Source organism: Pituophis catenifer, unplaced genomic scaffold, assembly GCF_029215685.1.
Source record: "Pituophis catenifer annectens isolate HBS135680 unplaced genomic scaffold, rPitCat1.0.hap2 SCAF_1, whole genome shotgun sequence".
NCBI lineage: Eukaryota > Metazoa > Chordata > Lepidosauria > Squamata > Colubridae > Pituophis > Pituophis catenifer.
In genome coordinates this window covers 39,666,379-39,685,243 of record NW_027256881.1, presented here as the reverse complement: position 1 = coordinate 39,685,243, position 18,865 = coordinate 39,666,379, and the positions used below count along the sequence as shown (strand labels likewise).

The following is an 18,865-nucleotide window of genomic DNA, read 5'->3' as shown; positions in this document are numbered from 1 at the left end:
AGAAAAACAAACATTGCCGAAAAGAATCATATAAAAAAGCGGCATTAGATAATCAGGAAAGCTACTGAAAGTCTCCTTCATATGCCAGGCACTTAGTGTTTGTTGCTTTTTTTCTGGGTATGTAAGGAGGCAGCAGAAGGCCTGACAGACTTGACAGTACCAGGAGAAATCAAGCATTGTTCAATAAATATCAGGTTCCTCCTTGTCTTAAGAAAGATTCTCCTTATCTCCTTTGCAGGGATATGATCAAGGAAAAGTCACTGGATCTCTTCAAGATGAAAATAATTGCACTCCAGACCTTTCTGATTCCAGTCAAGTGAGAAACGATTGCAGGATCAAAAAATTGATGAGCTTGGAATGGGGCTGCTATTGTGCATAGCACTACTTTTGGTTGCTTCACAAGATCTGGCCAGATACTGCAAAAATTATAAAAGCGACAACAGGCGTTGTCAAGTTTTGTTTCCCTGTTGCTGTCTCAATGCCTCCTGCCAAAAAATATTAATGACTGAGCAGCATGATTCTTTGCATGTGCCTTTCCCTAGCCCCGCCCCAACTCTCACCCCCACCCCCAAACCAAAACCCTTTCCCAGAAGTAACTTGTCTGTGCTTTTCCATGAAAGGATTTGAAAAGTAAATAAAAGGTTAAATGTGCCAAGACAGAGAAGTCCCAAAAACTTGTTACAGGCTTTCCTTGTGAAATTATCCTAAGACGGTTATTCCCAGCATTCCCTTCATTTCTAAGATGTTTTTATCTAGTCCTGTGGAAATCAGAGGTAGACCCTGGAGGAATGCAGCCTGGCCAGGCACAGAGAACACAGCCTGGTGAAGACATCTCGGATCAAGAAAACATCCACAGCCTTCATCCACTAGTGTAAAAGTTCTTGGTCCCTTTTGGTTCTGTTAGGTCCCATTGAGAATCTGTAACAGTCGAAACACCAAAATGTGATTTCAGCCCAATCCAACCTCTGAATAGGGTGGGCATTTCCTATTCAGGCCTTGCTTTCTGATGGGCTTTCTCCAAGCATGTTAGCAATTTCGCTGAAAGATGGGCGGTCCTTTGGGCTTTGAGCCCAACAGCGCTGCATCAACTTGTAACATTTGGAGGGACAACCCTCTGGATGGGGAAGCTTCATTTTCCCAGACTGTAAACCTAAACAGAGAAAAAGAAAGCACAGGGTAAGAACTGCCCTCCCAGTTTTTTGTAGGATGCACATATGTTCAACTTTTGAGGAACAGTACAGCTCCTGAATTATTTGCCTCCAAGCAGCAGCTTAGATAATTTTTTTGATAATTTTTATTTTTTAAATATCCATTTTCTGTATAAATAGATCTGTGTGTTTTAGAAGATTTCTCAAATCAAAATGATATGAGGAACAATGCTATCTTTCAGTCAACTCTCTCTTCCAATTCCATCCCATTCATCTTTCCTCTTTTTCCATCCTGTCTGAAATTGTATTGAAGAGATTGTAATAAAATCTCTTTATTAAATAAAGTACAACAGTAGCACAACTGTCCAGTAAGCTGAACATGTTTCCTTCACCAGTAGTAAGAGCGAGGATAAATAATATGTATAGCTGTACATCAATCTTTTTCCAAGCGGAGTCTGATTTCAGTTCTTCCAACCATAAGAAAAATCCCTACTCTTCCAACAAGAGGTACTGCTATTCACCTCTGGGAAACAGTTCCCACTGATAAGCAGCTGTTACATTTTGCATTAGTTTTCAAGTACCATCCAACTTATAAAATAGGTTGCATATGTTATAAAATACAAATAATTCAGTATGGATATGAATTAACTTGCTTGCTTTGGCAGTAATATAAAGCTTTCAAAGATTTGTTTATTAATCAGCTGTAGTTCTGTGACAAACTCATGAAGTTAGAGGCTTAGAACAGTTCAACTTTTTTCTTCTGGCTGTTTTATTTTTTCTAACCCTCCCAAAACATATCGTGTGATATAGGCAATAACATTTATCATCAAGTTCCTATTTTATAAAAAAAAATATGATTATTACTTTATTTACTGTATAAAAACAACTTGTAAAAATAAAATTTGGACTTGAAAGTATGCTAATAATTCCTAATTAGAGTTCACAGGTTATAAGCAAATTATGAGGGCTATCACTCTGACTAAATGCGTATGTGAGAAAAGAAGTGGGCACTCTTTTTAATATAAGATGTAAGCAAATGTTGAAATAGACATCATCTAAGAGAAGGCTCTGTTTTTTCCCCACATTCATCAAGGAATACATGCCTGCACCTCACAGGATTTTTTTTTCCTTTTCTTATTTGCAGTTTTTAATAAATACTACACAACCTATGATCCACTGGGTCATTATTTTAGAGATATTTCCTTGCCAGATTCCTTAAGGCCTTCTACAATGGCAGAGCTTCTAATATTTATTTATATATTTATTTATTGGTTCGATTTATATGCCGCCCTTCTCCGGAGACTCAGGGCGGCTTACAATGCGTTATGCAATATATTGCCTTCACTGGAAAAGTTCTTAAAATTCAGGGAGATATTCAAAGATGTATTTGCTTTGAACCGCATAGCAGTCAAACATCAAACATTTACCACATGAAATGCTTTGTGACATTTTGTATAAAGTCATACAACATTTTATTATGATTTTTACATCATAAAAAAATTATAAAATTTGGCAAATTTCAATTCCCTGGGAGTCATGGGTTTCATGTTTTGGACATATTCTGTAAATTAGCTCCTTTGAGCTAACATGATTCAAAAATTGTTGCCCAATGCGTACAGTTTCACCCAGTTATAGAACTGATCTTTAGTAGTATATAGATTTATATTAACAAGAATTGGAAGATCAATTAATCAAGCATGCATCCGATTGATTTCAAGCATTTTATTATCAATTGAGTTATTAATACTTAACAGTAGGGGGTTGGACTAGAAGACTTCCAAGGTCCCCTCCAACTCTATTATTCTATGTTTTAGCTAAATGTTTCAGGTTCAATCATCATCTGAAACCAAGTGGAACACCAGACTAAGCAGCTTCTTCCAGCCTTCTTTTATTTCTTTTATAGTAGGAGAGCCACTTAATAAAGAAGCTGTTTTAGAACAACCCAGTGTTGCTCCAGTTCATATACATTTCACTAGATAAGGAAAAACTTGATAAGGGTTCACATACCTGCTAACACCTCTTCATTCACCAATGATGAATGTGGCAATTCCCCCAATGTAAATATTTCCCACATGACCACCCCGAAGGACCACACATCAGATTTTGTGGAGAATTCATCCTCCAAGACAGCTTCAGGGGGCATCCAACGAAGTGGAATCCAGGCTTGGTGATAGTGATAATATTCGCTGAACATGGAGAGAAGCAAAGGATAAATCAGCTCTGTCCAAATCTTCTAAACATGGCCTTTGGAGCATCCGCTAAGAGAGATCGAAGCAATCTTACCTGTTGTAAACATCTTTGCTGAGACTTAGTTTTGCCACCTTCACCTGCCTTTGCGCACTGACCAGGCAGTTCCGAGATGCCAAGTCTTTGTGAACAAACCTGCTATTGGAGAGATGTTCCATTCCCAGTGCCACTTGGCAGCAGAACGATAACTGAAAAATACCAGATACATAAAGGCATAGTAAGCATCCTATGTGAAGCTAAGTGTTCTCTGAACCAGCCAGGAGGAGGAAGAATAAAGGGCAGGCATTTCCTGTTTTGCAAAATTTCTTAGAATAGGAATGAGTATCCTATTGCTATAAGTATCCCCCAAGTCCCTTCTTTGCAGTCCCTGGAGCCCCCCTCTGACCAGCATCAATGGTGGCACAATTTTTTACCATTTAGAGCAGGGGTGAAATCCAGCAGGTTCTGACAGGTTCTGGAGAACCAGTAGCGGAAATTTTGAGCAGTTAGGAGAACTGGCAAATACCACCTCTGGCTGGCCCCAGAGTGGGGTGGGAATGGAGATTTTGCAATATCCTTCCCCCAGGAGTGGGGAGGGAATGGAAATTTTGCAGTATCCTTCCCCTGCCACACCCACCAAGCCACACCACACCCACCAAGCCACGCCCACAGAACCGGTAGTAAAAAAAATTAGATTTCACCACTGATTTAGAGGCAGGAAACAAAACTGTAGTATATGAGGTTCAACAAAGTTTTAAAAACAGGAAATTTATCTCTGAACCAAGAACAGGCTAGTTTTATTTATGCAGTCAACCTTCTCCCAAATATTAAGTGTTCTTCCAGGCAGCACTTAAGTTGCCCTTCCAGGCTTTGGGCCAATTTAGAAAGGACACAACACCAATGAAATATTAACTGCAGACTCTTATTTCTTTTAATAACCCTTATTTCTGCAGAGTGATATTTTAGACCTAAAGCAAATCTATTCAGGTGAATACTCCAGATGATACATATACATGTAAGTTTTTAAAAATATATATATATATTTTAAATGCATTTTTCCTTCAAATGAAATTTAGGAAAAAGAGCTGTAATTGTAATTGCATTATAATTCTAAAATTACATTACAGTTACAATTAATTAAAGTATAATTAAATGTGCAATCAGGATGTCCTTTTGGACTCATCTCCAGGTGGTAGCCATGGCCAGATGACTTTTCACAACTTTGTGTAGTGCACCAGTTGTGCCCATTCCTGGACTGGGAGACTGTACTGTTGATCACTCATGTTCTAGTCATCTCCCAAATAGATTGCTGTAACATGTTCTACATAGAACTGCTCTTGAAGAATCCAGAAGCTATAACTGGTGCAAAATACAGCCATGAGAACAGTTATGTATGCTCCTTGATCAGCTTATTTATTTATTTATTTATTTATTTATTTATTTAGTTAGTTAGTTAGTTAGTTAGTTAGTTAGTTAGTTAGTTAGTATACTTATATGCTGCCCTTCTCCCACAGGACTTGGGGCGGCTCACAATAATTAAAACAATGAAAACAATAAAAATAACTACTAAAACAATCAATTAAAATCTCCAATTTAAAATCACCCATCAGATCAGCAAATTTGTTGGAAAAGCCATGACTTCAGGTCACGGCAGAAAGAGCGGAGGTTGGGGGGCATCTGGAACCCTGTGGGTAACCCGTTCCAGAGGGTCGGTGCACCCACAGAGAACACCCTCATCCTGGGCGCCACCAGCCGACATTGTCTGGCCGATGGCACCCGGCGGAGGGCAGTCCTATGTGAGCGCACCGGGCGGTGGGAGACAGGCAGAAGGTGGTCCTGCAGGTACCCCAGGCCCATGCCATGTAGGGCTTTATAGGTAAGTACCAGCACCTTGAAGCGGATCCAAAGAACCACCGGTAACCAGTGCAGCTCGCGCAAGAGAGGTGTAACACGGGAGTAACGGGAAGCTCCCGTAACAACCTACGCGGCCACATTCTGGACCAACTGGAGCCTCCGGTTTACATTACACCTCTGGCCTCCAAGTTGCTTTGGTTATCAATTCAAAATTCTGGTAAATCTATATAGTATTAAAACACTCTTGTCTGTTTGTAACATTCAATTGGATAAAATGGTGCATCACAGAGCAACATTTTTGAGTCAATGTACCTCAAATGACTAACTTAAAGAATGTGTCCAAAACCTAGGACTCATTACTTCAGTGGAACTGAAATTTCAAGGATTTTCAGACCAGTTCTATTGGCAATGTTGTGGCCCCTGCAACACTACTGAGCCGCCACGGTCAGCTCTAATCTCATGACCATGATTTTTGATGCTCCCTGCCAATTCTTACATAGAAAGTCAATGAGGAAGCTGGTGGGAAGTCATAAGTCACTCCCACCTCCGGTGCTTTTTGCCTACCTACTGTCAGGTGCAAACAACCAGACCCCCCACTTTAAGAGTTCAATTAGCTTTTTATTGCTCAAGCCTATACAGAAAAATTTACTCAGACTAACGATTTGCACTGAGACTAGTTAAGGTTCAATGGCACTCAAGAGAGGGGGTTAGACTTTATCCCCTTGAACTTGTGTAAATTCTAGACAAAGTGCCCTTTTGACTCCTCCCCTGACTTGGCCAATTTCTCTTCTACATCTGTGGTCAGTCTGTTTATCTGTTAGATAAGTAAATATCTCTGAAATGGGTTGTTTAGTGACCTATAAAGTCCTCCCTTTTCATGGACCGGAAGCTCTTGCTGATGGTCACTCGTGCCATATAATCACTTCCTGTCTGGATTGCTTCCATGTGCAATGTGCTTCCATGTGTAAGGCTTCCCTTGGAAGACTATTCAGAAGCCACAATTGATCTAGAATACAACAGTATGTGCAGTGTTGAGCACCTCTAGGTTTGCTCACATTACACCACTGTAGTACAAGCTGCACTGGCTCACAGTTTTCTGCGGGATGCAATTCAAAGTGCTTGTTATCTCCTTTAAAGGCCTACTTGGCATAAGACCAGGCTATTTTCAGGACTTAAAAGTATCTGCCTGTCCCACCAGTTTGACTAAGGTAGGTACAAGTCAAGGTCCCTCCCCTGAAATGTTGCCATGTAGAGGGGCCTAAAAAGCATGTCTTTTCCATAGCTGCCTCAGCCTTGTGGAACATCTTTCTGCCAACAATTCAGCTGACCCCATCCTTTTAGACATCTAGAAGGCCATCAGACCAGGCTCTTCACCCAGGCAGTGAGCTAGAGTGATTGGAGCCTACGGATAGTTGCTGCGACATCCTAGGAGATTATTGAGGCACTGGTATTTTTTGGTTTTTTATTTTTTATGTTTATGGTTTGTAATTTCATTATTGTTGTGAGCTTTCCAGAGTTGTGCTTTCAGGTGGAAGGCCATATGCTTTATTTTTTAAATGAAGAAACAAATGAATATATCTTAGATCGCTAATAGATGGTTGTTAGAACAGATCATCAAGATCCACAATGGCTTGCAAATTGTGCATTTGTGATCTACAATTTGCCAGAATCTATCTCTAAACAACTTTCTGTATTAAAAAAATCAACATGCAGGCTTGTTTTTAAATAAGCCTAGCAACAACACTGAAGATAAGGCCACCTGCACAGCAGCCTAAATGCCGTAACAAATTGGATGATATAATTATTGACTCTTTCAAATTAACTCACTCCTTTCTCTACAATTACAGCCTTCTTTAGATTCAGATACTACTAACTTTCCAATTGTACCATTTTACCTTATGTTTTGTGCTAATGGGCTGGGGCTTGAGGTTCTCATCTTTAGTTCTGGAAATCCTCAGGAACTGCTTCAGATCTCCCTAGCAGAAAAGAAATCAGAAAGGAAATCTTCAGAACTATTCAAAAGTATACCGAGACAAAAAGAAGTCAGACCAATTCATCTTATAAATCTCTTATTCTCTTTTGATCATATAAAGTAATTTTAAGATGCTAATAATAAATACCAGGATTATCTGCAATAACACCACGTTCATACAGTATTCAGTATACAGTAGTGGATCAGCAGGCAGAGTTAGCATGCATTCTCAAGACCCAGTTGGGCGAAGACAATGTTGCCTTATTAGAGATCTGCTTCTCCCAGATTTTGGATTCATCAACAACTTTGAAGCCAGGACTGAGGATGGGGGAATAGATCAGCATTCATCATTAAAAACTCTGTATTTGTGACCAAGGATCCTGATTTGGAGACTTCTGGGTGTAAATGTATCTTTCTGAAATAGGGCCATAGAGACATCCAGCTTTCCCTACTCAATTATCCTAGCCCAGTCAAGATACAGGAAACAACTAAATATGGAGCTATTCCATAGAGCTCCCTACAGAATAGATACTATCATGTTTTTTTTTTGCTACTGGTTCATGTCTTAAATTTTAAAATATTGTGTTTCTAAGCTTACCAGGGATGTTTGAATGTTGTATATGCTGACTCTGTAAACCACTTAGAGAGGGTTGTGAAGTACTGTGAAGCTGTATATAAGTCTAAGTGGTATTGCTATTGTTTGACCTGTGGTACTATAGATGTTTTGTTCCTCATCATGAATGTTTTTATGTTTTTGCTGTAAATTGCCTGAGTGAATTGAAATTGAGAAATAAATAAATATTCAATATAGAAGTCCCTTTCCAGTGACCAGCTTCTTCAGCCACCGATCTAAAGGGGTGGAATTTCCATATAAACCTGTTGGCTTTTGTCTCCAAAGTGAACAGAAAAAAAGCATAATCAGCTCATTAGCCACAGCAAAACTGACACAAGTTTACTCAACAGCTCTGCATCCATTATTGTATTTCAATCAACAGGTCTTCTCATAAGAGTAAATAAAGTGTATACCACTTCAACCTTGTATACTTATTAAAAAAGAAACAAACCCTCCCACACACATACAGCAATTGAATATTTGATTAGATTTCTTACCAAATCTACATATTCCAAGATCATGTAGTGAGGCTCTGTTTCCCTGCATAAGCCAAGCAATCGCACCACGTTGCTGTGGTTCAGTTTGCCAAACATCTCAGATTCTTGCCTGAAGGCCAACTGTAGTTGTTCATCCCTTGACTGAAGACTCTTGACTAAAACAAGCACTTCAGTGTCATTGTCCTCAATGCCTTTTGCCTTAGCCAGGAAAACATCTCCAAATTCACCTTTCCCTAAAAAAAGGGAGAGCAGCTTGCTAATCATCTCTTTACTACACACAGAATACAGTACATTATAGATTTGGATAATGTTGAAAAATTTGAGGCCATGGGCTCCAAAGAAAAAGTCAAGAGTTGGCCGAGAGAGTACGATGCAGACACCTACTTCACCTGCCCCCCATTTAGCCACTGGGGGTCATAGATAGTTTTTGATGACACAAAGATATTTGCGTTTCTAATGACAAAAGTGGACCTAGGAGAACCCACTGGCTATACATTTGATGCTTTAGGAGAAGTGCAACCTCTTAAATTGTTTTTTGTTTCTGTTGGCTATAGGAAGTGTGTCTGGTGATGTTACTCAGAGGAATAGAAATGTTGGTCAATCAGTCAGTCATCTGATTTCACTCACTGACCAGCAAATCAAAAGAAGTGACGTTTAAGTTGCTGGACATCAATGCAGCCTATATAGCACAGAAACTAACTAGAATAAAATGAGCTATAAAATCATATAATAATACCGGTAGTTCTCAATTGCTTCAATAACTCTTCGAAATCAGTGACAGCATTGAATGAGTGTTGGCTACGACCAGTTCTCAGAGTTCTGGCCTATCATGCATACCCTCACACTTATCCTGATCCACACAGTGCCTCTCCTGCACCCTCCACTAGCCTCCCCAACCCACACAACACCTCTCCTGTACCCTCTCTGATTCTGCACACACCTCCACCTATCCCCTTGCTCCTAGAATTTGCAACTTCCTCAGCTTCCTTACTGACTCATTGTTTTGGCATTTATGACTGTGGCATCTAAGCAATGCTATTACGTTTTATGGCTGTACTGTTTAGTGAGGGAAATTTTATAAATTGAGGACTACCGCGCAGATAAATAATAGTAAGGTAATTTATATAAGGTAATTAAATGATTATTTAGAAGAATAGAGCAGCACAGACACTATAATATAGATTAATATATCTAGATAAAAGGTAGTAATGTAATGTATAAGAAAGAATAACGCATAAGTAGTGATTACACTTTCAAAAGTTAAAGTTTGAGTCCAATTATAATGACTATATTTTTAAAATGACTCTGCCATCTAATAATGAATACAAGGCAGAAATAAGAATCAATTGACAGTGAGGATATAATACATTGCTATAAAGTAATGACTAACTGGACAGCTATATTTGAAATGTTTCCAAATGGAAAATATATAGATTTTAAAGAAAAATTATGGCAAACTATGAAACAGTGTTTGGCTGCAATTACTGAAATAGAATAAGACTGATTTGAATTTGAAGGAATCAATGCTACCCAGGGTGCTTGGTAATGAGTGGGAAAACTAAGTGCTCGGGGTGGGAAGGTATTTAAAGATCAACATTTGTATTTTAAGCCTTATTTCAGCAAGAAATTTAAAAAGTGCCACAAAACTTGGCTGCCTTCTGTCTGTTAGTGTCCTGAATGTTTGAAACAACATCTTCCAATATTTGAGTGTACCACCCATTATATATCTTTAATTTCCTTCTAAGATGCCATCTTTCCGTGGTATATTTGACATAACTCCCAGTTCTTATGTTTAATTATAACCCAGAATCTAACCAGATCTAAATATGTACAACTTAAATTACTACAGATCACTTCTCTGTTTGGTATTTTTTGACTATCCTCTTTAGTCCCATGGAAATTTAGGGATTAAGCTCTGCTTAGATTAAGCAGTCAATACCTAACTACTTACAAGGCAAAGACACTTTCCAAAAGCTGCCTGAGGAATGCAAAATGAAAATCTGTGTTGTGGTATTAAGTAATCGGTACAACAACTCTAAAGTAACTAGAGATTTTTAATATAAATTGAAACTCTTCCAACACCGAGCACAACAGAAGGCATTTTCCGTTTTGTCTCATATAGGAGAAATGTCCCTCCAAAATTATGTCCATGATATAGCTATGCATAATTTAACGAAGCAAGGCCAGGACAATTGATTTCATTTGCATATACATTTAAATAATTTGATAAAAGTATAGAACTGGGATACACCCAAGGGTGTTACAGAACTGATGATGGAAAAAAATTGGAGGAATGCGGAAAAAGCCATAGAGATCTCATTTAAGATCACAGTACATTCTGGATTGCTGGGAACAGGAGAAGAGAGGTCAGAATGTGTACTGCAAGCAAATACGAAGTAGAATGACTGCTATACAGCATACCCAGAGGAGTGATTGTCTGCAGGCTAGACCGAGAAAAGTGCATTTTATCACTAGTACTGTGCCTCTTGTTGATTGCAGAGCTGCTGCCAATATTTGTCAGAGCCACCTCTTCTTGGATCTCAGCAGTAGTCTGTCCATTTTGCAGCAAAGTACCCCCTGAAAGAAAAGGTTTTTTTTAAAAAAAAAAAATGTTAAGCCAGTCTTCCCAGGATGTGTCATATGTTTGGAATTTAAAAGCTCCACGCTAATGATCCTCCTGAAACAAAGTATTGATTGTAAAATGTAGAGCATTAAAAGCTAAGACAGATTTCAGAGAAACCTGATCTTTGTGGGTCCTAAAACATTCCTATAAATAATTATGTTAGAGGTTAGTGCTATATTTTCCAGCACTGAAGCTTCCTTTTCATTTTTAATTTAACTTAAAGGTCAAATAGAACAGGAAGTCTAGCAGGGAGCAAGAAATGTGCCTGGGGATAAGTACACTGGTACCTACAGGCACCAGGTTGCCTACCACTCTGCTTCATTCTTTAATCCACCTCGACCACCAACTTGGATACCATCAGTGGATATAGCCACTACTTCTTCAGTTCATTTCACATCTCTGATGACATCCACAAAAGTTTATTTTAATATGTTAATATGTTTCTTAATCTTTATTAAGACCACATAGGTCAGGGGTGTCAAGCTCAAAGCCCAGAAGTTGGATCCGGCCCACGGGGCGCTTAGATCTGGCCCACGGGGCTGCCCTGGAAACAGTGGAAGACTGGCCCATGGTGCCTCTGCCAGCTCCGTTTTCCCTGGCAGAGGGTTGCAGGAGGTTGTCTTAAGCCGAAAATGGAGCTTGGGAGCAGGGATGAAATGCTCCTGGTTTGGACCAGATCCCCTGATCGAGTAGCGATGGAGGCAGGTGGTTCGGAGAACCGGTAGCAAAAATCCTGCCCCCACCCCATTGCCCAGATGAGCCGCGCAATCATCAGAGGCTTTTTTTTATTTTAAAAAACATTTTTTCTGCAACCTCTTTGGCCGAAAAAAAATGCTTTTAAAAGTAAAAAAAAAAAAAGCCTCTGATGATCGCGCAGCTCAGCTGGGATCATCAGAGGCTTTAAATGCATTTTTTTTACAACCTCTTCAACCACCATAGGTGCCCCCGACACGAGTGACGTAGAGCTGGCCATGCCCACCACAGCCACTCCCACCCCAGCCCCCGGAGGTCAAACACAACCCTAATGCGACCCTCAATGAAATCGAGTTTGACACCCCTGACATAGGTAGTCCTCAACGTACGACACTTAGAACCAGAAAATTTAGTATTAATCAAGGCATCATGTGACTGTAACTAATTTTATAGTTGTTGCTTTTTTTGCTGCAGTCCTTAAGTGAATCAAGGCAGTTGTTAAGTCAGACATCATATGATCATGTTTTGACCTTCCCTGTCTACTTCCCCATTGACTTTTCTTGTTGGAAGCTGGCTGGGAAGATCACAAATAGCAATTACAAGACCCGGGATGCTGCAACTGTCGTAAAGGCCAGACATTTGCCAAGCTGGGATCATATTTATGTGCCTATGTGGATGGTGCAATGGCTGTAAGTAATTATTTTCAGTGCTGTCCTAATTTCAAATGGTTGCAAGTCAAGGACTACTTGTAAATCTGGTTTGGGTAATATAGCTACTTTTCAGAATTTGGCTTAAAGTATAATAAAAAAATAAATAAATTGCAACAAACTTAGGAGAAAATTATTGCAGATAATGTATTTATTTGCAAAATTACCATTCTTAACATCAGTTAACTCTGGTCACTAGGGGGCCATCTAAACATGTGATTTAGGACACCCATTAGATGCGTTCTTGAACTCTGATTAGTTTCCAATGCTATTGTTTTACCACTTGTTTTACCTGCTGGAGACCTCTTGTGGCTACTTCATAAATTTTCAGTAGTCAGTATTTTGTCACAATTTCTAATAGCAGAGGTGGTGGTAGGTAGTGATAAACTAATAGAATATTCTGGACAGCCCTTAGAAACTTAGAGGGCCAATGACTCAAAGTAGCCTTTGATTGCAGGAACTTCTAAAATATATTAAAGGCTGATGGAGTGATTTAAAAAACCCAGCTAATCTTCTATCTGCATAGCAATATTATTTTATTTATCCTGCCTTTATTATTTTAATAAATAACTCAAAGTGGCAAACGTAGCACTTCCCCATTCTCCTATTTTCCCCACAATACCTCTCCCCATTGGAGGGGGGAAATAAGATGACTGGTCCAAGGTCACCCAACCAGCTTTCATGGCTAAGATGGGACTAGAACTCACATTCTCCTTTCTAGCCTGGTGCTTTAACTACTTTCCAAACGGAAGGATAATTTAAGGGGACCCTCCCCGCATCAATATTATGTACTTTAACTTATGCAAAAGTCCTGCAAATAAAACAATTTAAAGTGGGGTGAAATTCAGCCAGTTCTATCCGGCTCGCGTGAACTGGTAGCGGCGGCTGCAGGAGGCTCTGCCCACCCACGCGGATGTCATGATGTCGCTTTTTTGCAATGATTTTAAGCCTCTGTGTATGCACAGAAGGCTTTCCGCATGCGTGGATGATGGTGTGAGCGAGTGGAACGATCGCGCGGTGTGCACACTTTTGCAAACTGGTAGGGAAGGTAAGTGAAATTTCACTCCTGATTTAAAGCTATTTTAAATTTACTTTGTATCCCCTGAGAAGAACAATTTACAAAAGCAGCCTCTGGAAACCAGTTACTTTCAAAATTAAACATGGGAAAACTGTGGCTGATGCATCTACTACCAATTAGCAGCTCTATAAACTCACCTAAACTCTTCTTCATCTGGATATTATCATATAAAGTATCACTGGGATGAACTGAGAATTGCATGCGTTTAGGATATTCCTTATCCACTTCTGTCAGTTTCCATTTAACTTCTGTTTTGAACCTCCAAGTTTCTTTTAAAGACCTCTAACATTTTCTCTGACCGTGCAATACCTTAGTTTAACCTACAGAATTGCATTACTTGATCTATTTGAATTGTTATCTTCATAATAATAAACACCCACACCAAATAATTAATTCATCTTTTATCCCTGAAACCTAAGCTGAATGAAAAACCTCTTCCATTCTGTTCAAGGCATGAAAAAGATCCTGTAACTTACCATTCAGACATTCCATCTCTGGTTCTTCACTTTCCGGTTGCTTTTTCAATCTCTTCGCTTTCCTCCTCTTCTTGCAGTAGAACATGAGGCCCAACACAATTATTATATATGCTACTGCAGCACCAACAGAGAGCCCTATGGTCTGAATCATTTTATAGGGGGTGTGGCTGTTGGGCATATTCTCTGTGTTGGTAAGTGGTAAATCTGGAAATAAGATGCCAACCTTACATGAGAAATGCCATCAAATTATTAAAATATCTACGCTGATTATGTATATAACACCACACAATCAGACATGTTTTTGTCTTATAATGCATAAAAATTGCTGGGCAAATGCCTCTCCTTCAAATTTCTGAGCTATATATAAACAGAGAATAAAATGTGGAAACTTATTTTTGAATAATTAGGAAAAGTGTTAGATGTAATTAAATTCCAGCTTGTCTGGCCTCCTTCCACAATCGGTAATAGTACTATGCTAAACCCACAATATGTAGGTACAGAAATTACGACTCCTTTCTGGAAGAGCTGAGAAACTTTACTTGGGAGATGCTGAATTTATGACAAAAGAATCACCTTCTTGCATTCTAAATGCTACAGCCCGATCACCATCAAACCTATAATCCTTACCAACAACATGGAGAAAGGCCTCGTGGTGCTTGATGTTGCAACTGTTGCCAGCAATGCAGGTATACTTGCCAGAATCCGCAGTGGTGACATCATATATTATTAGAGAGCCATTGGTCATAATTTGGATCCTACAAAAAATGTAAAAGCAAGCAGAGGGTAGGGAAAGTTCATGCAATTAAACTATTGCCTTGCCTGCCAGTAACCTCAGTTGATCTGTGTCAGGCAAGCCCATCTTTTCCAGATATGCCACCCTGCCAGCAATCATTTGTTTTAAACCAAAATCCAGTAGCCATTTATTTTCTGATAAATGATAATTCTTCCAAAAAACAGACTTAAAAGAAGAATGCAATGGTAACCAATAGCATAACTGCAATAGTTTCTTGTGTTTCAGAGAAAAAAGAAGTAGAAAATCCAGTAAACCTTCTCGGCTTTTCCTATCAAGACTTCCAAAGGATATGATAGCTATAAGACATTCACAGGATACAAGTAGTCCTCATCTTACAACAGTTCATTTAGTGACCATTTGAAGTTACAATGGCAGTGAAAAAAGTGAAATGATCATTATTCACACTTATAGCCATTGCAGCATCTCCACGGTCCCATGATCAAAATTCAGACGCTTGGCAACTGACTCACATTTATGACAGTTGCAGTGTCCAGGGTCATCTTTTGTGATCTTCTGACAAGCAAAGTCAATGGAAAAACCAGATTCACTTAACAACTGTGTTACTAATTCAACTGTGGCAAGAAAGGTCATAAAATGGGGCAAAACTCACTTCACAACTGTCTCACTTAGTCACAAAAATTTTGGGCTCAAGTATGGTCATAAGTCAAGGACTACCTGCAGTGAAAGTCTTACAGATTTTTTAAAAGAAGCCTCATCAGCTTGAAAATGATATTATTTCTAAGTTTCTAATTCTTCTCTCTCTACAATGTAGCTTAAACTCTTGAGTTCCAGCTCTGTGTTCAAACAATGGATCTAATCTATTCTATAAATTCCAATCTCCAAACTTTCACACAAATGCAATTTATTTTTCACAATGGTTACCATTTAAAAGTTATGTGGTCTCCAAAGTTTTAAGTACAAAACTTCAACCACCAGAGATTTTTTGGAGCAACAGAGGTTAAGCATAAGACATGTGAAACACATGTTATTATTTTTTTTTTCTGTGTCAACAGATCCATGATGCAGCACTTTGAGGCATTTTCAAAAAGCATCTACCTAATGTTTGATCAACTGTAAATACTGGTTATGGCTTCATACACGAGACAGCAATGAGACAGAGCAATTAATTGTTCATCTGTTGTGTGAGTTTCTGGGGAGAGTTGTGCCACAAGCTAGAGAGAGAGCATTTTTTCACAAAACATAAGGTGGAGAAGGAATTGCAAGCAGATGTAAAGGGCCTGAAGGTGATTAAAACAGAGGAAAGAGCCTCCTTAAAAGCACAGCAGTTCAAGAGCAAAATCTACATAATAAAGATAGGAAAAGGAGAAGAGAGAATGAATAGACAAAAATACTCTGGCAATGATGATGTGGTTTTCTAGGGTGCTCTTATGGTTGCTGCTTAACTTCTCTCCCTGAAATACATTTTTTGCTCTCTTTATGAGGTCTTATTTATAGAACTTGCATTTCATACTGGCTGCTGCAATTGCATGAATTTCAAGGATATTACAGGTTGCTATACAAATGTTTATGCGTGTATTTCTGCCACTTGCATGTATTCCATTAATTCAATATATTTTGTGTATCGTTTACATCACTCATTCTATTTTTTTACTGAACAATGTGGTTTCTCCAGCCACTGTCTACATTTTTTCAAGTACAAATATCTAAAGAACAATGTGAAAGCTGGAATTTTTAGATGTTAAATTATGTAGCTGTATTGCGGGTTCAGGTAGTCCACAGGTTAAGAACCTGTCCGAGGTAAGAAAAACCCTAGACACGAACGGGATGCCTATTGCAAAACAAAATATGGTGGATGGCATTCTCCTTCCTCGAGCTGACGAAGTGCTGAAGCGGTGTCCCACTTTCAGGGACGGCTGAAAACGGATGAACATGGGCTACATATGAAAAACACATGACTTCAGCAGTTCCTAAAAGCATTGGGCAGCTTTTAGGAACTGAAGGAGCACACTGCCTGCCATTTTTAATAATAGGCATCATGTTTGTAAGTACAAGTTCCAACCCAACTACAAATTTGGGTTAAAGACAGTTAGAGAATGGAACTTGTTCTTAACCTGGGGAGTGCTGTATCAACAGACACATACATACATAACACAAAATGGATAACATATGTTATCTATACAGTGCTGTAATCTTACTTTTCAAAACTTTACAATAACCCCCATATAAAATCCACATATTCCAAGTCACCCCTCACATTTTCCCTAAAATTATGGCTTTTCTAGTCCTAATGGCTGACAATGGTCACCTCTGATGGTTATCCACGATACTGACTGAGATACCATGTGATTCTAATAATAGGAAATCTCCTTTTCCTCATACATTCTACTCTGCAGTCTGTACACACATTTGCTCCATATTTCCACATATTTTCTGACAGAAATAATATGCAAAGGAAATCAGAAAAAGGTGCTACAGATTTAAGTTTGAAAATAAATGTATATTTGAAACTGTTTAAATTGCAGCCTGTGCTTGTTGTAGGCGTCTCCAACTCTTTGCAAGTATATTCTGAAAACATGTGTTTGAAATAAAAGTATGAAGCTTCTCCTGAGCAAAAGCAAATTTAGGACATTGAAAATTGAGCTTGGGCCCAAAAATAACTTTATATTTCCAAACTCTTTTTAGTTTCCTGAATTAATGCATAATACATACACGCTCATTTTCTCAGACACTTATTTATTCATTTAACATTTTAAGTAAGCTAATCAGCCAAAGGAGGGAAAAAGAGCCATACCTGGGTGAAAATTCATCATGATCCAGAATCTTATCCTTTCCTTTCCACTGGATTTGTGGCAATGGGTCACCCTCAGCTTGACACTGAAACATGGCTGTGTGTCCTGGATATACAGTTGTGTCATCTGGCCTCAGTTTAAAGCTTATAAACACTAAAAGGAGAAAATGAACCCATTTACACACCACTGAATTCTGGTGTTTCTTGGTACCATTGAGGAGAGACCAGCTGTCTCTGAAGAACACCTTGCTCAAGGTAGCAGAGACCATTACACTCACCATATTATCAGATAGTGGCAGTTATGATGAGCAGGAGAGAAAGCCATTTTCCCACATTTTATCATCAAGGCTCACAAAGATGCTCTTCATCCCAGACATTTCCCCATGTATTTTATTGCCTGAGATGCCTTAACATTAAAGTCTTCTCTTAGCATTTAGAGATAGGAACATTTCATTTATAGATTGAGCATATACTACATGTATGCATTATGGTACAGGTAGTCCTCAATTTACGATCACAGTTGAGCTCAAAATTTATGTTACTGAGCAAGACAATTAAGTGACTTTTGCCTCATTTTACGATCTTTCTTGTCACAGTTGTTAAGTAAATTGCTGCAGTTAAGTTAGTAACATGGCTAAGTGAATCTGGCCCCCCCATTGACTTTGCTTGTCAGAAGGTTGCAAAAGGTGATTACAATCATCATAAATATGAAGCAGTTTGCCAAGCATCTGAATTTTGATTATGTGATCATGAGGATGCTGCAATGGTCATAAATGTGAAAAACATCGTAAATCACTTTATTCAGTGCCATTGTAATTTTGAATGGTCACTAAGCAAATGGTTGTAAGCGGAGGACTACCTATAATATGAAAAGAAATAAATGTTTTCACTTTTAATATATTTTTATTTTATTATATAAACTACAAAAAAGAAAAGAAAATAGGAGATTAAGGGAGGGAAAGGGAACAAGGAAAAGAGGGTGTGAGATACAAGGGGAAGAGAAAAAGAAAGAAAAGGGGGCACTGACTTCCAACTCTTCCTACCACAGTACAAGATAAACACACTCCAACCTCAACTTTTTGCTTTTACACATTAACGGATCGTTGGTCTTACCTGATACGTTCCTTCTCGTTGAGTGGAGACAGCAGCCAGCGTGGGTAGTGCCCATCCAATCAGCTTGAAGGACTGAGCCTGCCAATTATTCTTAGTCCCGCCTCTGTTGCCGGGCAGGCCAGCTTTGGCGAAGACTGGAAGACAGACTCGGTGTGTGGGACAAGACGAAACCAACGACAGAAAAAACAATAGAAATGCGGAGTCCAGCTTGAAGAAGAGAAAGGGAGGGTCTGGCTGCTGTCTCCACTCAACGAGAAGGAACGTATCAGGTAAGACCAACGATCCTTCTCCATTGAGAGTGGAGACAGCAGCCAGCGTGGGAC

At 39.0% G+C, this 18,865-nt stretch overlaps 1 protein-coding gene across 1 annotated transcript in view; it reads right to left on the bottom strand.

Annotated features, from left to right (window-relative positions):
• Window positions 1-591: 591 nt before the first annotated feature.
• PTK7 (protein tyrosine kinase 7 (inactive)) overlaps window positions 592-18,865 on the bottom strand; it is an 88,855-nt gene continuing 70,581 nt past the window's right edge. The window contains exons 12-20 of the mRNA XM_070948200.1: window positions 17,433-17,583; window positions 14,515-14,642; window positions 13,888-14,091; window positions 10,732-10,887; window positions 8,311-8,543; window positions 7,124-7,204; window positions 3,432-3,583; window positions 3,156-3,334; window positions 592-1,150 (exon numbers count right to left, since the gene is read on the bottom strand). Coding sequence (XP_070804301.1) covers window positions 990-1,150; window positions 3,156-3,334; window positions 3,432-3,583; window positions 7,124-7,204; window positions 8,311-8,543; window positions 10,732-10,887; window positions 13,888-14,091; window positions 14,515-14,642; window positions 17,433-17,583 — 1,445 coding nt within the window. The 3' untranslated portion in view covers window positions 592-989. The remainder of the gene's footprint in view (window positions 1,151-3,155; window positions 3,335-3,431; window positions 3,584-7,123; window positions 7,205-8,310; window positions 8,544-10,731; window positions 10,888-13,887; window positions 14,092-14,514; window positions 14,643-17,432; window positions 17,584-18,865) is intronic.